Raw genomic sequence first — 18,747 nt, forward strand, 5'->3', positions numbered from 1 at the left:
TCCTGCGTGACAGTTGCTCCTTTCTAGCTGCATTGATTTTGTTGGTCCAAAAGTGTTTATATTTTATATGCACAAGGGCATTATAGTACACTTGCTAGAGGAACGTCTTTGGAGTCAGGAAGACCTAAGTTTAGATCCATTCTGTCTTTTTTGCTTGCTTGGAAATCTAGTTCTCAATTGAGCCTTTTCATAGCTTTTCTAACTTTTACCCTACAATTCACTAACTTCCCTACCTGTTATTAGATTTGTTTTGTGGCCATAAGCAAATCACGTAATTGCTTAGTGCTCCCCAGCAACTTTCTGAGGCTTTAAGTTAGAGATGAATTGTTTTCTATGTTTACTAGTGTATTTATCCACAGACATTTCAATTCTAAGGTCTAGATTAGCTGCTGTTCTTCAAGCCCCAACAAAACAAAGCCACATAACACAATAAAGCCTTATCTGTATAGTGCATAGTGTCTTTAAAGTTTGCAACAATCCTGTGAGGTAGATACCATAAATATTATTATGCCTATTTTAAAGATGAGGCAAGTGTGACTCATAAAGGTTAAATGACTTATCCAAGGACATATAACTGATAATAGGGGAAAGTAAGCAAACACAGGGCTGTACATACAAAGGAGTGTATAATTAGTGGGTAATTTGTATGGTAAAGACCAGACCTACACAAGTTGGCAGTAGGTAGGGGCCAAAATTAAAATAGGCTAAACTTCAGACTGCAGATAGGTTAGACTAGAGACAGACTGATGATGGTTGCCATGGGTCAAGTGACAGACAGGAGAGATTGCGGTGACAACCCTACATTTAAAAAAAAGATTTTTGAAAATTAATTTTTTTTTCAACAATTTGTTTCCATAAGATTTTGAGTTCCAAATTTTTTCCCCATCTCTCCTCTCCCCTCACCCCAAGATAGCATACATTCTGATAACCCCTTCTACCAGTCTGCCCTCCTTTCTATCACTCCCTTCATTCTCCCCTTCCCCTATACTTTCTTGTAGGGCAAGATAGATTTCTGTACCCCACTGCTTGAATATCTTATTTCTCAGTTGCATGTAATAACGTTTTTAACATTTTTTTTGTTCTTTTTAAATTTATTTTTAGTTTTCAACATTCATTCCACAAAATGTTGAGTTCTCAAGTTTTCTCTCCATCTCTTCCTTCCCCGCACCCCATAATGCCTTGCATTCTGATTACTTCTTACCTCAGTATACCCTCTCTTCTCTAACACCCCTCCCTTTCTTATCCTCATCTTCTCTCTTGTAGGACAAGATAAATTTCTATACCTCATTTCTTCTATTTCTTATTTCCCAGTTGTATGCAAAAACAATTCTCAATATTCATTCCTAAAAACATGGAGTTCCAACTTCTCTCCCTTCCTTCCTCCCCACCCATCCCCACTGAGAAGGCAAGCTATTCAGTATAGGCTATATATGTGTAGTTTTGCAAAAGACTTACATAATAGTCATGTTGCGTAAGACTAATTATATTTCTCTCCATCCTATTCTGCCCCCTATTTATTCTGTTCTCTCTTTTGACCTTGTCCCTCCCCAAAAGTGTTTACTTCTAATCCCCCCTCCTCCCATTTTCCCTTCCGTCTATCATCCCCCCCTCCTCGCTTGTCCCCTTCTCTCCTATTTTCCTGTAGTGTAAGATGGATTTTCATACCAAATTGAGTGAACATGTTATTCCCTCCTTACGGCAAATGTGAAGAGAGCAAGCTTCACTTTTTCCCTCTTACCTCCTCCCTTTTCTCCTCCATTGAAAAGGCTTTTTCTTGCCTCTTTTATGAGAGATAATTTGCCACATTCCATTTCTCCCTTTCTCCTCCCAATATATTCCTCTCACCCCATAATTTTATTTTTTTAGATGTCATCCATTCCTATTCAACTCACCCTGTGTTGTGTGTGTGTGTAAGCCCTCCAACTACCCAAATACTGAGAAAAGTCTCAAGAGTTACAAATATTATCTTTCCATGTAGGAATGTAAACAGTCCAACTTTAGAAAGTCCCTTATGATTTCTCTTTGCAGTTTACCTTTTCATGATTGATTCTGGTGTTTGAAAGTCAAATTTTCTATTCAGTTCTGGGCCTTTCATCAAGAATGCTTGAAAGTCCTCTATTTCATTGAATAACCATTTTTTCCCCTGAAGCATTATACTCAGTTTTGCTAGGTACATGACTCTTGTTTTTAATTCCAGTTCCTTTGACTTCTGGAATATCGTATTATAAGTACTTTGATCCCTTAATGTAGAAGCTGCTAGATCTTGTGTTATCCTGATTGTATTTCTACAATACATGAATTGTTTCTTTCTAACTACTTGCAATATTTGCTGCTTGCCCGGGGAACTCTGGAATTTGGCTACAATATTCCTAGGAGTTTCTCTTTTTGGATCTCTTTCAGGAGGTGATTGGTGGATTCTTTCAATATCTATTTTGCCCTCTGGTTCTAGAATATCAGAGAAGTTTTCCTTGATAATTTCATGAAAGATGATGTCTAGGCTCCTTTTTTGATCATGGCTTTCAGGTAGTCTCATAATTTTTAAATTGTCTCTCTTGAATCTGTTTTCCAGGTCAGTTGTTTTTCCAGTAAGATATTTCACATTATCGTCTATTTTTTCATTCTTTTGGTTTTGTTTTGTAATTTCTTGGTTTCTCATAAAGTCATTAGCTTCCATCTGCTCCATTCTAATTTTTAAAGAACTATTTTCTTCAGTGAGCTTTTGAACCTCTTTTTTCATTTGGCTAATTCTGCTTTTTAAGGCATTGTCCTCATTGACTTTTTGGACCTCTTTTGCCAATTGAGTTAGTCTATTTTTAAAGGTGTTATTTTCTTCAGTATTTTTTTGAGTCTCCTTTAGCAAGCTGTTGACTTGCTTTTCATGATTTTCTTGCATTGCTCTCATTTCTCTTCCCAATTTTTCTTCCACCTCTTTTACTTGGTTTTCAAAATCGTTTTTGAGCTCTTCTATGACCTGAGACCATTGCATATTTGTTTTGGAGGTTTTGGATGCAGAAGCCTTTACTTTTATGTCTTCCTCTGATGCATTGTTTTTCCTCATCTGAAAGGATGGAAGGAAATACCTGTTCACCAAGAAAGTAACTTTCTATAGTCTTATTCTTTTTCCCCTTTTTGGGGCATTTTCCCAGCCAGTTACTTGACTTTTGAGTCCTTTATCAAGATGAGAGTATACTATGGGGACCTGTAAATTCTCAGTTCCTCCAAGGTGGCACAATCAAGGGAGAGGAGTTTATTCCTCTGCTCGTCTGTGCTCTGGTCTGGGAGATACCAGAACTTTTTCTGCCCAGGATCTGGGATTAGATCCGTCTCCACAACTGCCTCCAGCTCTGCTAGGCCAGCACTTCTCTTCACCCCTGGGTGGAGGCCTGAGATTCATATCAGCTTAAGGGGGGGGGGCAGGACTGTCACTCAGGATTGAGATTCAGATCAGCTGCTCAATTCCCCCAGGGGCTCCAGATGGAGGACTCCAAAAATGGGTGCTGCAGTGGCCTGTCGGTCTTCCAGGTTACCTTTGGCTGGAAATCTCTTTCATTCTGTTGTTCTGTGGCTTCTGCTGCTCTAGAATTTGTTGAGAGTCATTTTTTACAGGTATTTTGTGGGCTGTGGGAAAAGTGCTAGAGTATATGTGTCTTTCTACTCTGCCATCTTAGCTCTGACCCCTGTTGTTTTGTTTTTAAAGAAACTTATGTCTTTTTCACTTGCTTCCCATCATATCCCATATACTTTCCCTCAGAGAGTTATTTATTCATAATAAAGAATTTTTAAAAAAAGAAAGGAAAAAAGTCTAGGTTTTACTTTTTCAGTTAACAAGCATTTATTTTCTCTTCTAACCTTTTCCTCCTTAAAAAAAAAAAAGAAAAAAAATCTTTGTAACGAATATGCATAATCCAGCAAAATATACTCCCTCAGTGACCATGCCCCAAAATATGTCTCATTCTGCATTGAGTCCATCGCCTCTATCAAGGAATACATGGTATGCATCATTAGTCCCCTTGTGATTGGTTCTTGTGTTGGTTGGCATTCTTACATCTTTGAAAGTTATTTTTCTTTACTATGTTGTTGTTATGTAAATTATTATCCTGGTTCATTTGTTACTTTCAAAGTTGTCCTATTTATTTGTGTTTCCACTTTTGAACTTCTTTCTGTTGTTTTATGTCATAGCATTAAACAAAGTTTCAATAACCCTTTTTTATTATAGTATCATTGTTGGTAATCTCTCCTCTCTTCTAATCTCTAATCCTAACCTAATTAAAAACTGAGAGGCAAAAAAAGCTTCTTGTAACAAATAAGCATGTTCAAACAAAAGGAGCATGACCAAAAATATATGTTTCTCCTATGTAACTTGAGTCCGTTAATCTGTCTGTCAGCATGTGAGTAATTTTGTAGATTTTCTATAGACTTGGTTGGTCTTTGCATATATATCAGAGTTCCAAGTATTTTTCTTTGAAATGTTTTTCTTGTATTACTTGCTTTCCTGAGTTTTTCACTTCACTTTTGCATCAATTCATATTACCCAGGATTCTCTGCAGTTTTCTCTCTTGTTATTTAGAAGTTTATGGACATTTTAGTCACTTTACTTGCATAATTCCAAATAGCTTTCCAAAATGGTTTTTCCAGTTCATAGTGTCAGCAAAACTACATCTCTTCCTTCACCCCTTGTAGCACAGATTTTGTCTGGTTTTATCTTTGCCATTTTTTTGGAGGTCTGACCTGTTATTTTTAGCATTCTTTCTTATATGGTTGTTAAGAGTTGGGAGTTTTTCCTTTGAGAACCATTTGTTTGTATCCTTTGACCATTTCTTTATTGAGAAATTGCTTTTTGTCTTAAATATTTTTGTTACTTGTCAGTATCTATCTTGCATGTCAAAACTTTATCTGAGAAACAGGATACAAATATATTTCGCATTTGCTTCTTTTATATTAGATGTTTAATTTCATTTGTAGAAAAACTTTTTAACTTAGAATCAAATTTATTTTGTCTTTTATAATTGCCTCTATCTGATTTGGTTAAGAGTTCACCTCCTACTCATAGCTATGCAAGATAAAAGATATGTTAATTTTCTAATTTTTTGTGGCATGATTTTAATGTTCAGGGTCATCTATTTTGAATTTATTTATAATTTATGTAAGATGTTGATCTAAGCCTAATTAGTGCCAGATGGATTTTCAGTTTTCTTAACAGGTTCTTATCAGATAGGGATTTTTTTTTTCTAAATAATCTATTTTCTGGTTTATCAAACACTTGGTTATTGAATTTCATTATTTCTGCTTCTCCTTTATGTAGTCTCCTCCACAAGTCTACTTTTCTATTTTTTTAGCCAGTACCAAATAATTTTGATGTTTGCTGCTATATAACATAGCTTGAGGTTTGGAAGTTCAGTTTCTTCTCCATTCCTGCCTTTAAAATGTTTTTTCTTTTGGAATCTAATTTTTTTGCTCCTCCAAATGAATTTTATTATTATTTTATCCAGTTCTTTAAAATAATCCATTGCTCGTTTGAATTGCACAGCATAAAAATTGTAAATTGACATTGTTATTTTTATTATATTGACATGGCTCATTCATGACCAGTGGATATTCCTCCAAATATTTAAATTTTCTCTTTGGTTTATTTTGTAATTGTATATCTAAGTATTAAATATATTTTAATACACCTCAACAGCCTTTGAAGACATTAAGTTTCTGAAAGGACACTAGTTTCTTTTCCACTTGATGGAATATTAGTATTATGTCATCATAACAGCTCATTCTGATTGCTCAAATAAATTTACCTTTCTAGGTTTCTCTTTGTATTTTTTTGTCCCCCATCTGCCAGCGGAGTGCTTTGTGAGCGGTGAGATGAAAGACCCTGAGATGAAAGACCCGGGGCGGGCAGGAAAGCAAGAGAGCAATCCATTTATTCAACTGAGGGTCAGGGTATTTAAGGGCTATAACCACAATCACATGCAGGCTGAGCTCATCCCATTACTTCACCATCTCATGACATCACTCACCCATGTCCTTGTACCTGAAACAAGTAAGAAAGCTTATCTTGCTCCCAAAGCTAGTTCATGAGTTCCCAGACCCAGTTGCAACTTTCTGCAATGTATGTCAGTATCTGCAGGAACTTCGGGTTCCAGAGTCATGGAGAGCTTTTGCCAGGGTTTGTGTAAGCACAAGTCCCATGGGAACAGGTTTCGCCTCAGCTATGGCCTTGATCATGGGACTTGCACTCCCCTTAGCCCATCCAGTCCTATTCAGCTTGCTAAGCTAAGTTATTCTTGGTTGTAAGCCTATTGTTGTTCAGTTGTGTCTATCTCTTCCAGACCTAGACTATGCTCTCCATGAGATTTTCTTGTTGAAGATACTGGATTGGTTTGCCATCTCCTTCTCCAGTGGGTTAAGGCAAAAAGAGATTAAGTGACTTGTTTAAGGTCACATGGTTAATAAGTATCTAAGGCCAGATTTGAACTCAGGTTGTGTTTCCTCTCATCACATCTATGTGATCCTTACTTTTTTCTTGGTACTTTAAAGTCTTTTTGGGTGCATACTTTATTTTAAATGTGGAAGCTTGGGATTTCAGCTTTCACAATCTTGAAACTTTTGCCTTTTGGAGTTTTTGAGAAGTGATTGGCGGAGTCTTTCTAGCTTCATCGTGCCCTATTTTTTCAGATCTATTGATCCGGACAGTTTTCATTTATCATTTCTTTAAATATAGTGTTCAGCCTTTTTTTTTTAAATCATACTTTTTAGGGAATTTGATTCTTTAATTGTCCTTCTGGCTTGTTTTCCAGATCAGTTCTTTGTGATGTTAGTAACTTACATTCCACCCCCAAACCCCCAATATATTTTTTTTGTATTTAAATTTATTTATTTAAGTTTTCAACATTTATTCCCACAAAATTTTGGGTTTCAAATTTTTTCCCCATTTCTCCCTTACCCCCACCCCAAAATGCCAAGCATTCTAATTACCCCTATAACCAATCTGACCTCCCTTTTAACATCCCTCCCTTCCCTTATCCCTATCTTCTCTTTTCTCCTGTAGAGCAAGATAAATTTCTATACCCCATTACCTGTATTTCTTATTTCCTAGTTGCAAGAACAATACTCAACAGTTGTTCCTAAAACTTTGAGTTCCAACTTCTCTTCATCCCTCCCTCCCCACCCATTCCCTTGGGAAGGCAAGCAATTCAATATAGGCATATCTGTAGTTTTGTAAATGACTTCCATAATAGTTGTGTTATGTAAGACTAACTATATTTCCCTCTATCCTATCCTGCCCCCCCATTGCTTCTAGTCTCTCTTTTGATCCTATTCCTCCCCAAGAGTGTTGACTTCTAATTGCTCCCTCCTCCCACTGCCGTCCCTTCCATCATCCCCCCCCCCCGCTTATCCCCTTCTCCCCCACTTTCCTGTATTGTAAGATAGGTTTTCATACCAAAATGAGTGTGCATTTTATTCCTTCCTTTAGTTGAATGTGATGAGAGTAAGCTTCATATTTTTTCTCTCACCTCCCCCCTGTGCCCAGACCAGTACACGCTTGATTGTGCCACCTTGGAGGAGCTGAGATCTTATAGATTCCCAGAGTATATCCTACTCTTGACAAAGGACCCAAAAGTCAAGTAACTGGTTGGGAAAATGCCCAAAAAAGGGAAAAAAATAAGACTGTAAAAGGTTACTTTCTTGGTGAACACATATCTTCTCCCATCCTTTCAGATGAGGAAGAACAATGCTTACCATCAGGGAAAGACATAAAAGTCAAGGGTTCTGTATTCCAAACATCGAAAATAAATATTCAGTGGTCTCAGGCCATGGAGGAGCTCAAAAAGGATTTTGAAAATCAAGTAAGAGAGGTGGAAGAAAAACTGGGAAGAGAAATGAGAGAGATGCAAGAAAAGCATGAAAAGTGGGTCAACACCATGCTAAAGGAGACCCAAAAAATGCTGAAGAAAGTAACACCTTTAAAAATAGGCTAACTCAATTGGCAAAGGAGGTTCAAAAAGCCAATGAGGAGAAGAATGCTTTCAAAAGCAGAATTAGCCAAATGGAAAAGGAGGTTCAAAAGCTCACTGAAGAAAATAGTTCTTTCAAAATTAGAATGGAACAGATGGAGGCTAATGACTTTATGAGAAACCAAGAAATCACAAAACAAAACCAAAAGAATGAAAAAATGGAAAACAATATGAAATACCTCACTGGAAAAACAACAGACATTAAAGAGAATGAAGAAAGGCTTCTTGCAGAATGTGGGATTTTTGCTGACACTTGAAGGAAGACAGGGAATCCAAGAAGCAGAGATGAAGAGAGGTAGTATTCTAGATATGGAGGACAGCCAGTAAAAATGCACAGAGCTAGGAGACAGAGTATCTGGATTGCAGTATATGTGGAGGGGAGAGGTATGTGGGTAAGAACATTGTTAAGGTACAATATGTGAGGTTCTGAAGGGCTTTGCAAGCTAAACAGAGGATTTTCTCTTTGATCCTAGAGGCAATTTCATGGCAGGGATGACATGGTCACAGTTGTGCTTTTGGAAGATCACTTTGATAGCTGGGTGGAGATTGGGGAGACTTGGGGCAGGGAGACTTGCAGATTATTGCACTAGTTCAGGCTTGAGGTGATGGGGGCCAGCCCAGAAGGTGAGGGATGCTACAAAAGTAGAATCAGCAGGACTTGGGAATAGACTGGATATATAGGGTGAGTGTGAGTGAAAAGTCAGAGATAATCCCTAGGTTGCAAGCTTGGGTTGAGGAGGTTTTGTTTGTGGTGCCTTTGGCAGAAATAGGGAAGGTCAAAGAGGAGAAGCTCCTGGGGAAAAGGTATTGAGTTTTGGTTTGAACATGTTGAATTTAGAATTTCTCCTGGATATCTAGTTTGAAATGTCTGATAGGCATTTGATGATAGAAGATTGAAGATCAGGTAAGAGGTTAAGTAGGGCTGTAGTGATCTGAGAATCATCTACATAGAGATGGTAATGTAATCCTTGGGGCGTTGATTAGATCACCAACTAAAATGGTATAGTGGGAGAAGAGAAAAAGTCTCAGGACAGAGCCTTGGGGGACACTTATGGTTACTAGACATACTAGATAAAGATCCAGAAAGAGTCATACCGAGAGGAGGAGTAGGAGAAAAGAGCAGCACAGTGATAACACAGATCAAAGAGGTCAGGGAGACTGAGGGTTGAGAAAAGGCCCTTAGATTGGGTAGTTCAGACATCATTAGTAACTTCGGAGAGAGCCATTTCAGTCATCTCATGAGGCCAAAAATTGGACTTCAAAACACTTAGAAGAGATTGAGAGAAAAGGAAGTGGAGGCATCGATTTTAGGCAGCTTTCTCAAGTTTAGTCACAAGTTTCCTAATTTGTCAAGATCTTTTTTGGTTCCATATTCTGTTGTGCCCACATTCTAGCTGAACTTCCCAGTTTCATGCAATTTGAAAATTTCTTAAGCATTCCCAGCTTATTGATGAGATGTTGAGAAACTCAGGGCCAAGTACATTCCCTGGAAATGGAGCGTAAGGGTTAGTAGACTTCCTCTAAATTGACATTGTCCTATTAGTAAATAATCTTTGGGTCTTGGATTCAACCAATCCCAAATTCTCTCAGTGTCTCCATTTGAGGAGTGGGCCCAGGGCAGATCAATTTCCACCTCTGGCTGCTATTCTGTATAATTCTTTTCCCCAGAAGCTCATCTTCCTGCAAGATCGCATCAACCCTGAAACTTACCCTTACTCAGTAACCCATGACTCTAGGGCCCCTCTCTCCTTCTGATTGGAGAGGGTGGAGGGTAAACACTGGAAGAGTCTTTCACCTATAGCTATCACTCTAAGTGAGTACCTGAATAGGCCAAGGTGTCCCAGTGCATCTTGGGCCTTCCCCAGTCCTCCTGATGACTATCAGGACCTATCTGGTCACTGGATCCAGATAGCCCAGGAGGGGAAGTGAGGCTGGTGACCTGCACAACCCTCCCTCACTCAAAACAAAGTCAAGTGCAAGTCATGTCATCATTTCTCTGATGTCATGATCTTCAAAAATGAAGGATGAACACAGACAGACAGCTATCTATATCCAATCTTGTAACCTTGTCAAACCAAATATACTCATTATAAAGTTGGTTTGGAAAGACCTATTTTCAATAAAGCCATGCTATATTGTAGTTATTACTTTTCTACATTTGTTGTTCAGTTGTTTCAGTCATCTCTGACTTTTTGTGTCTCCATTTGGAGTGGCAAAGATGGAGTAGTTTTGCTATTTCCTTCTCCATCTCATTTTACAGATAAAACTAAGGCAAACAGAAGTGTCTGATATCAGATCTGAACTCAGGAAGATGAGTTTTTCTGACTCCAGGCCTGACATTTTATCCACTGTGCCACCTAGCAGCCCTTGTACTTTTTAAAACAGAGGTTCACAAACCATCCTTTTGCTGATTTGTGGCTCAGAGTTTGAAGTCAAACTCACTGACTTATAGTTTGAAGACCTTACTCTTTATTTGGAAAATCAGGACATTTACCCTTCTCCTATCCTCTGGCATCTCCTATTCCCCATGGTTTTTCAGAGATAACTGATGATGACATCCACAAGTGGGGCAGTGTCCTAGGTATGGCACTGTAGATGTCAGATATCCTAGTAAGATGCATTGTCTTGTGAGTTAACCTTCAAATTTCTGTAAAAGTCCTTTTTTTCCAAAAGGAAGTGTCACTAAATATAATAGAATAAGCTATCATCTCTGTGTGAATGAGCACCAAATGTCCATCTCTCCATAGAACTCCAGTCCCATATTTCCAGCTCTCTGCTAGATATTGCTACCTAGAGGGTCTGCCAGCACCTCCAGTTTAACATGTTGAAAACCAAATTATCTTCTTTATAAACCTGCACCTTCTCCTCACTTCTCTTTTCCTCTTGATTTTCCTAAAATTGTTAGACAATCTCCCCACTTCATACATCCAATCAGTTGTAAAGTCTCGTTGCTTTTACTTCTTCAGTACCTCTATCATTCATCCATTCTTCTTCCTCATCATTTCTACCACAAATATTCTTATTCGTTAATTTATTCTTGCCTATTGTGTTGCCATACCCTTCTAAATGATACTCTCCAATCTGTCCCCTTTCCCAGCCATCTTTTACACTTCTTTCCAAATAATTTTCCTAAACACGCTTCTCAGATGATATAAATCCTCTACTGAAAAGCCCATAATACCTCCCTTTTGCCTACTGAATAAAATGTAAATTCTTGATTCTTTCGTTTAAGGTTCTCCACAGTTAGACGTCAACCTGTCTTTCCAGCCTTGTTGTATTATTCCTGTTGGTGTATTTTGAATTCTGACCAAATATTCTAACCATTCCAAACTGCTCTCTGTCTGCCACTCATGTCCTCTCCTCTGCAGTTTTCATGCTTTTTGTTATACTGTATGGGTTGCTGAAATGAACCTAGAATATCCTATTTTTCATATTTACCTGATGAAGCCTGCATCACTTGCTTGATCTTTAAAAAGATCTCAATGAAAACAACCTTCGGCCCCCTGAAAAAAACCCAAAACAAAAAGCAAATATTCCTAAAACTTCATTCTCTTCCTATCGTAATTGGTCCTTCACCCAGTTGCCAAATTAATTATGTTACTCTACTCTTTAGAACCTTTTAGAGTATTTATGCTGCTCCATGTTTAGAATGAATTCCTTCTCATAACTGCCATTTCTTTGTGTTGGAATTTCTCTCTGCAAATCCCTCTTTTGGCTTTTCCTCCTATGCAGAGCCTTCTCTGACCGTTCCAGGTAAATAAAAGTGATCTTTCTCTCATATATGTCATAGCACTTTGTCTGGATTTTCTTTTAAATTTATCTTATTTTCCTTTGTATCATAGTTATTTCTGTGTCTATGTCTCTGTGTTCTCCCATTAGATTGTAAACTCTTGGAAAGGAGGGCTCATGTCAGATAATCATTGTATCAGATATTAATGTGTGCAGTGCTTACACCCATAAAGTACTTAATAAATATTGGATGAAGAATAAATTAATGCATAACCATTTTGTTTATGAGTGAGATGATATTGAGAATTTGGGAAATGAAATACAGGAATCAACAAAAGTATGATGATTGCATTGTGCATTGCAAAGGAATATACTATAGTCCATGTCAATTTTTGCATATCTATATAATATATAAAATCAAAGGTCTAGGCAAAAAACATCAAAATAGGTAGTTATTTGTAAAATACGTTTCAAAGTAATATAATTTCATTGGTTTGGGTACTTTTCACTTTGAAATCAATTACAATTCCTCCTTAAGTCATCGTAGATGATCTTTTGCAGTGGCTGTGGTATTAAACAATTCATCAACTTGTGGTCAACCTGGTGATGAGCATTTCTGGACTTAGGCTGATCATTGGATAACAGGCATACGTTGTGTCACTAGTTTATACTTGGGATGTTTTCCAGTTGGATGGAAGACCCTTTAGAATTTGTGCTTATGCTCTGCTTGTATAGCCTTCAACAATAGAGGGTCACCTCTATGACACAGTGAATTATTTAAGTAGGACTTTAGTACAGCCTGCATTTACAGATACTTTTTCTTTAAAATAATTATTAGCTATTAAACTGTGACTTCATCTTTTAGGTGGACTGTCTGAGTGCTGTGAACCACCAAAGGCTTTGTGTACTTTTTAGTAGTTCCTCTGCCCAATCCAGCAATGCTCCCAGTGCATGTGTTAGTCCTTGGTAAGAATTTTTTTTCCTATGCTGTTGTATGCATTCACTTTTCCTTGAATGAATGGATAGCATTTATTAAATTATTATTTTATGCTAGTTAAAATGAATATACTGTTTTTCTAAATTGGTTGTCAATCTTAGATATAGACATAAGAATTGTTTTTAGTTGTAAGAATTCGTTTATGCCATATTGAAGGAGTTGGAACAAAGCTTTGTAAGTAAGTGTTAAGAAGTATAAAAATGAACACTCTCTGGTAAGGAATTCTTGATATCCTAACCCACTTTTGGTAGTTGGAGAAGTATGAAAAGAATAAAATTTTTCTATGTTTGTGGTACAAGTCTGAGAATTGGTTTGAAAAATTTTCAATTTTGTTTACATAGTTAACTTTCAGACATTGGTTTCATAAAAGTAGTACAGGCATATCTCATGTGACAAATACCCTTTCTTATAGAATTAATATTATTAATGAAGATGGTCTCTATGATGGTCCTCAGAATCCTGTAGCTAACTTATTGTCCTAAAAGTTCACATTGTAGCGATTAGCTCAAGAAGATGAAACCAGGGTAGCGAAAAGATCTGAAACCATGCTATATAAGGATGGTTGAAGAAAGTTGGGGTATTTATCCTGGAGAAAAGAAGCCTTTGAGAAGAACTTAATCATTGCCTTCAAGCATTTGAAGGGCAGTCATAAAGGAATTAGATTTATTTTGCTTGACTCAGCCACAACAATAATAATGATAATAATACTAGCTAACTTTATATATGGCATTAAGAGTTGCAAAATGCTTTACAAATATTATCTTATTTGATCCTCTCAGCAACCCTGGGAAGCACATGGTATTATTGTTTCCCTTCTACGGGTAAAGAAACTGAGACAGGTTAAGTGGCTTGCCCAGGGTCACCCAAGTAGTGTGTCTGAGGCTGGATTTGAATTCAGATCTTTCTGATTCCAGGTTCTAGCACTCTATTCACCATACCACCTAGCTGTCTTTTCAGAATTATGCGTAGAAAATCTTAGGCAGCAGGGATTGGATGTTATAGGGAGACTTAATATGAGAGGGGGAGAAATAATCCCTTTTTAGTAATTAGAGTTTAGGATCAGAGGATCATATATTTATATATTCATATATTTAAAGCTCTTCAGAAACTTTCTAGTCCAGTTTTCATTTGATAACGGAGGAAACTACAGCTTGGGTGAAATTAAATGACTCTTCCATAGTCCACTGAAATACTATAACACACAGTGTCTAAGTATCACAGAGAGTCAGGGCTTAAACCTAGGTTTTCTGATGCTTTCCATTCTACCAGGATCTTGTAAAAGGAAATCTGAGGTTCCTTGTAATGTTGATAATCTAGGACTCTTGCCCTATAGAACTTTGGTATCACTTATGAAATTGTTTCCTGTGAGAAAATGCATTCTAGGTTTTAGCTGGGGATTCCAAGGGCACATCTTTCTCCTCGGGATTTGGGACTTTGGAAAGGAGTACTAGATCTCCCAACCCATACTCTTGAGCTGTCTGAGTTCCTAAGGTAGAGTTCACCAGCTTTACTGTGATTATGAAAAGCTGTTTGCAATAAGGTAACCAATTAGACAATCTTTGATTCAATTCAGTACATGTTTATTAAGTGCCTACTATGTGCTAGGTACTGTGCTAAGAACTGGTGATACAAAAAGAGCCCCTGGAGAGCTTACAGTCTAATGGAGGAGACAGCATACAAACAAATATATACAAAACAAGCTATGTATAGGAAAGCTTCTAAATTAAGAGGGGATAGAGAAGGCTCGGTAGTCAGGACAAAGGAGAGAGAGACAAAAAAAATGGCCAGAGCCAAGAGATCATAGATCATTGAATTTAGAAGTGGAAGGGGTCTCAGAAATTATTTAGTAGAGCCCTCTCATCTTATAGATGAGGAAACTGAAAGCCCAGAGAAATCAAGTCCATTAGGCTGTGAGCTCCTTGAAGAGCTTTGCCTTTTTTTGTAACTAAGCACTGTGTGCTTAGTGCACATAGTAAGCTCCCAATACATGCTTACTGAGTACTGACTGTTAAGAGACTTCTATAGTCACAGTGATTGTAAGAAGAGCCAGGATTCTAAATCCTAGGTTTTCCATTCCAAAGCCATTATATGTAATAATACTTAATCTCCTTGTGATGGAACCTTTTACATTTACAGCTAGGGAAAAATATCTTAAACTACCTCATTTTTAATCTCAGATGATAAGAGAGTTAATTTCTTTTTATTAGATAACTTTAGAAGAAACTTTGGGGTGTGTGACACCAGGAGTGGAGACAGATGCCGTAGATTTATCTAGTTTGAGCTAGTTTTTCCAGATGAGGAATTAAGCCTTATATGGCATTGCTTCTATTAAAGCTGTATAGTAAACACAGGGCATCCCAAAAGTCTTAGTGCAGTTTTAGGCTTTACTAGCTCATTAGCTTAAAACTGCACTAAAACATTTGGGATACTCAGAATACTCAGAAGTTTTGTGAAATAACTGGACAGCACCAGTTCTTCTAATGTGCTTTTGACATAATATATATTTCTGACATTTCTTCCTTTAGGATTGTGACTATGGAATTTTATGGGAAGAATGACCTCACTTTAGGAATATTTTTAGAGAGGTATTGTTTCAGGTAAGAAATATTTTTCCCATCTATCTACTTTTTTTCCTCATACTCTTAAGTACAATGGGGAAGAAATATTGATTTGTGATTTAGGAAAGACTTCTGAGTGTCATCCTTAGCAGGATATTTTCTGTCCTAGTTTTGTACATACTAAATCACAGTATACAGAAGTTACTTTGTTCTACCAAGTAGTTCTTTTCTTGATTCTTTGTTATCTGTTTACCATACTGTTTCCAAGATTTACCTGGGAATTGCCTGTTTTATTAATGAGTAAAATGATGGAAAATCAAAGATTCTGAAATTAGAAAGCTAAGCTAGATGATCTCTTCAGATCTTTCCCAAACCTGTTTCTTTGATAATGATAAGAGCAAGCTTTGTTACAGCTTTGAACAGCATCTGAGACAGGTAGTATGAGTATCCTCATTTTTCTAGATGAGGATTTAAAGAAGATATTGTTACAAAACTAGTGACTGATAGAACTGGGAATAAAGCCCATGTGTTCCAAGTTCAGTGTTTTGTTTTTTTTTTTGTTAAAATTCATTTTGTAAGTAGTCCAAACTTGTGGAAAAGGAAGGAGTGGGGGATGAGTTTGGGTGAGGCACAGTTATTGTAAGGTGTTTACAATTCTATATATACCTCAAGGATTGTCATTTTGATCTTTAGCTTCAACAAAGTATTGTAACTCAGTATATATACTTACAGATTACGTGAATAAATTACATGTCTCATGTGTATTACTGTTTTTCATATGTATAGATACTGTTATGACTTACAAATATAGATTTGTTTTGAAGCATTACTGAATTTGCAGTAACTTTTTGTCATCATACTTTTTTTCTGTGAGTGGATACCAATAGTAAAATAACTGTTATAAGGGTACTTCATACAGTGTTTTTTGCTAAGAGAGGACCCTCTCTCAGACTTGAAAAATTTGGGAACCAATATACTACATTATATCACTTCTCTGAATCCAGAATATCTTGAATGAATGAATTTAAAGGTTTTATTTACTTTTTAGTCCTGGGTTGGCTTTGCAGTTTTTTTTTAAAGATATATAGAGTCTTGGTGATAAACTGTAGGGGAATTTACTTTTTTTTCTGAGTTTTTTATGCTTAATTTTAGAAATCTGAATGAGTTACTATCCTAAATTCCTTCATTATTTCATTTAAATGTCATATTTAGTGCATTAAAGTTGCTTAGTGCTTTGGTTTATAGTGAGACTACCCATAGTTACTAAGCTTTCTTGACCTAATGTTTGTTATATGCATTCTGGCAAGGTTTTCCATTTTATGACCTATGAAGAGAATTTACTTCACTTTTCTGTCACAGGCCTTCTTACCATTGTCCTAGCATGTTTTGTGATACTCCTATGGTACATCATATTCGTCGATTTGTGCATGGGCAAGGTTGTGTCCAGATCGTACTGAAAGAATTGGATTCTCCAGTGCCTGGATATCAACACACAATTCTTACCTATTCCTGGTGTAGAATCTGTAAACAGGTAATGTATATTAATGTTTCTTAATATTCATTTACCTGTTTGGCTTGTCTCATGTTTTTTATTATTGTTTTTTAAGCCCATGTAGTATGTAATAGTTGGGCAAAGTTATTTATATCTTGTTAATTTTGTTTCATTTTCTAGCCATCTTTACTCAAGTGTTATATGTTGTTTTTATATCTATCTATCTATCTATCTATCTATCTATCTATCTATCTATCTATCTAATAGTGTACTGTTAGAATTGATTAGCTGCCTAAAGATTTCAGTAGCCCTAAACAATAATCAGTTAAAATAATGCTTTTTTAGTTCCTTGTATGGTAGAATTAAGTTAACATAAAATATTTCTTAAGTATATCTTATGGGCAAGACTATGTGCTAATAGAACTTAGGGATGCAAAGTCAAGATTTAGCCACCTTGTCCTCTAGCAGCTTATTATAAGCATCCAGCACACACAGAGGTAAGTATAATATGAGAAGGAATGAAAGGAACAAGGGAGAAATCAAAGAACATTACTGATTGTAGTGCTGGGGAATTCAGATAAAGAGTGCTGACACAGATTGCCAGACTAGTATTGCTACTCATGAGGGGAGGAGGACATTGTGTGGCTTCCCTGCTCACTGTGGGCAGCACATGGTGGTGGGCTATGTAATCGTTGCTCAAAAGGCTGTGAGCTGCTGGGGCCTATCCTTGCATGTCATTTGAGACAAAAGAGCCAGTATGATACCAGTGGGATGATGCGCTGTTATCTATAGGACTAGTAAAGTAAGAATATTTGCCAAAGTACTTAATAAGGAGGAAGTAATGCAGAGCAGGGAAGTAGAAATAGTAACTTAACAGTCCCATGCTAGTCAGAGGCTGAAATGGGGCGCTAGGACCATATAGATCAACCCAGGTTTCACCAGTAGATAGGACTATTTGAGGAGGAGGAGAAGACCAATGACTTGGAGGATCAAAGGAGAGTGGCAACCAAACTGAATCTTGAAGGATAAGGATTCTGAGAGACAAAGCTCAGTATAGGGAATACATTTTAAGCAGAGCAGGAAAGCAAGAGAGGGAATTTGGGAACAACTAGTAGTTCACTTTGGTGGAAAGTAATGCAAGGTCAGCTTTTGGTGGACCTTTACTCCTAGGCGGAGGGATTTGTGTTTCATTTAGCTGTATTAAGGAGCCTCTGAAGGATTTAAATAGGGGAGTGATAGTCAGACCTCGGATTATCTGGATCATTTGGACAGCTATGTAAAGAATGAGTTGAAAAGGGGAGAAACAGGAGGCATGGAAATGAAACCAGTGTTGGAGGCGTTTAAAATAATTTAAGACAGTGAATGATGGTGAGACCTGAACTAGGATAGTAGCACTTTTGAATGCACGGGAGTCAAATGTGAGAGATGTTGGGGAGGTAGAAAGAATGAGACTGGTCACCTGTGATTGGATGGGGATAAGTGAGGAGAATGGAAGAAGAGTCAGGGAATGACTCTGTGTCAAATCTGAGCGACTGGGAGGAGGGTGATGCTCTCAGATGAAATAATGACTGTGAAGCATAATATCATGTCTCCCAGATTAATTCTTTTTAATTTTTTCTTTTGAGGTTATTACAATCCTTCCAGGCATGAAGATTTACCTTGGCATCATCTTTAATTCCTCACTTGCCTTCACTCCACATGTCCAGTCAGTTGCCATATTTTATTGATTATGCTTGTGCAGCTCCTTCTCTTTAGTTTCCTTGACACAAATCTTTCTTCTTTCCAAACTCTCTTCCCCACAGTGGTCAAAGAGAAATTCTTAAAGCCTAGGTCTGATCATGTCATTCTCCTACTCCGTAAATTCCAGTCAACTGTTAAAACAAAAATATTAGTCATGTGAAATTAGAGCATGCCAATGTCTGTCTTGCTTTGGCTTTTAATTTAAACTAACTTTAAAACATT

At 37.1% G+C, this 18,747-nt stretch overlaps 1 protein-coding gene across 7 annotated transcripts in view; it reads left to right on the forward strand.

Annotated features, from left to right (window-relative positions):
• The window catches only part of PIKFYVE (phosphoinositide kinase, FYVE-type zinc finger containing), a 118,556-nt gene that overhangs the window by 61,175 nt on the left and 38,634 nt on the right, over nt 1-18,747 (forward strand). For all 7 annotated transcript variants that reach the window (XM_072617428.1, XM_072617426.1, XM_072617429.1 and 4 more), the window contains 3 exons: nt 12,604-12,704; nt 15,261-15,332; nt 16,653-16,824. In XM_072617428.1, the coding sequence (XP_072473529.1) occupies nt 12,604-12,704; nt 15,261-15,332; nt 16,653-16,824 (345 nt within the window). The remainder of the gene's footprint in view (nt 1-12,603; nt 12,705-15,260; nt 15,333-16,652; nt 16,825-18,747) is intronic.

The sequence above is a fragment of the Notamacropus eugenii genome, chromosome 6, assembly GCF_028372415.1.
Source record: "Notamacropus eugenii isolate mMacEug1 chromosome 6, mMacEug1.pri_v2, whole genome shotgun sequence".
NCBI lineage: Eukaryota > Metazoa > Chordata > Mammalia > Diprotodontia > Macropodidae > Notamacropus > Notamacropus eugenii.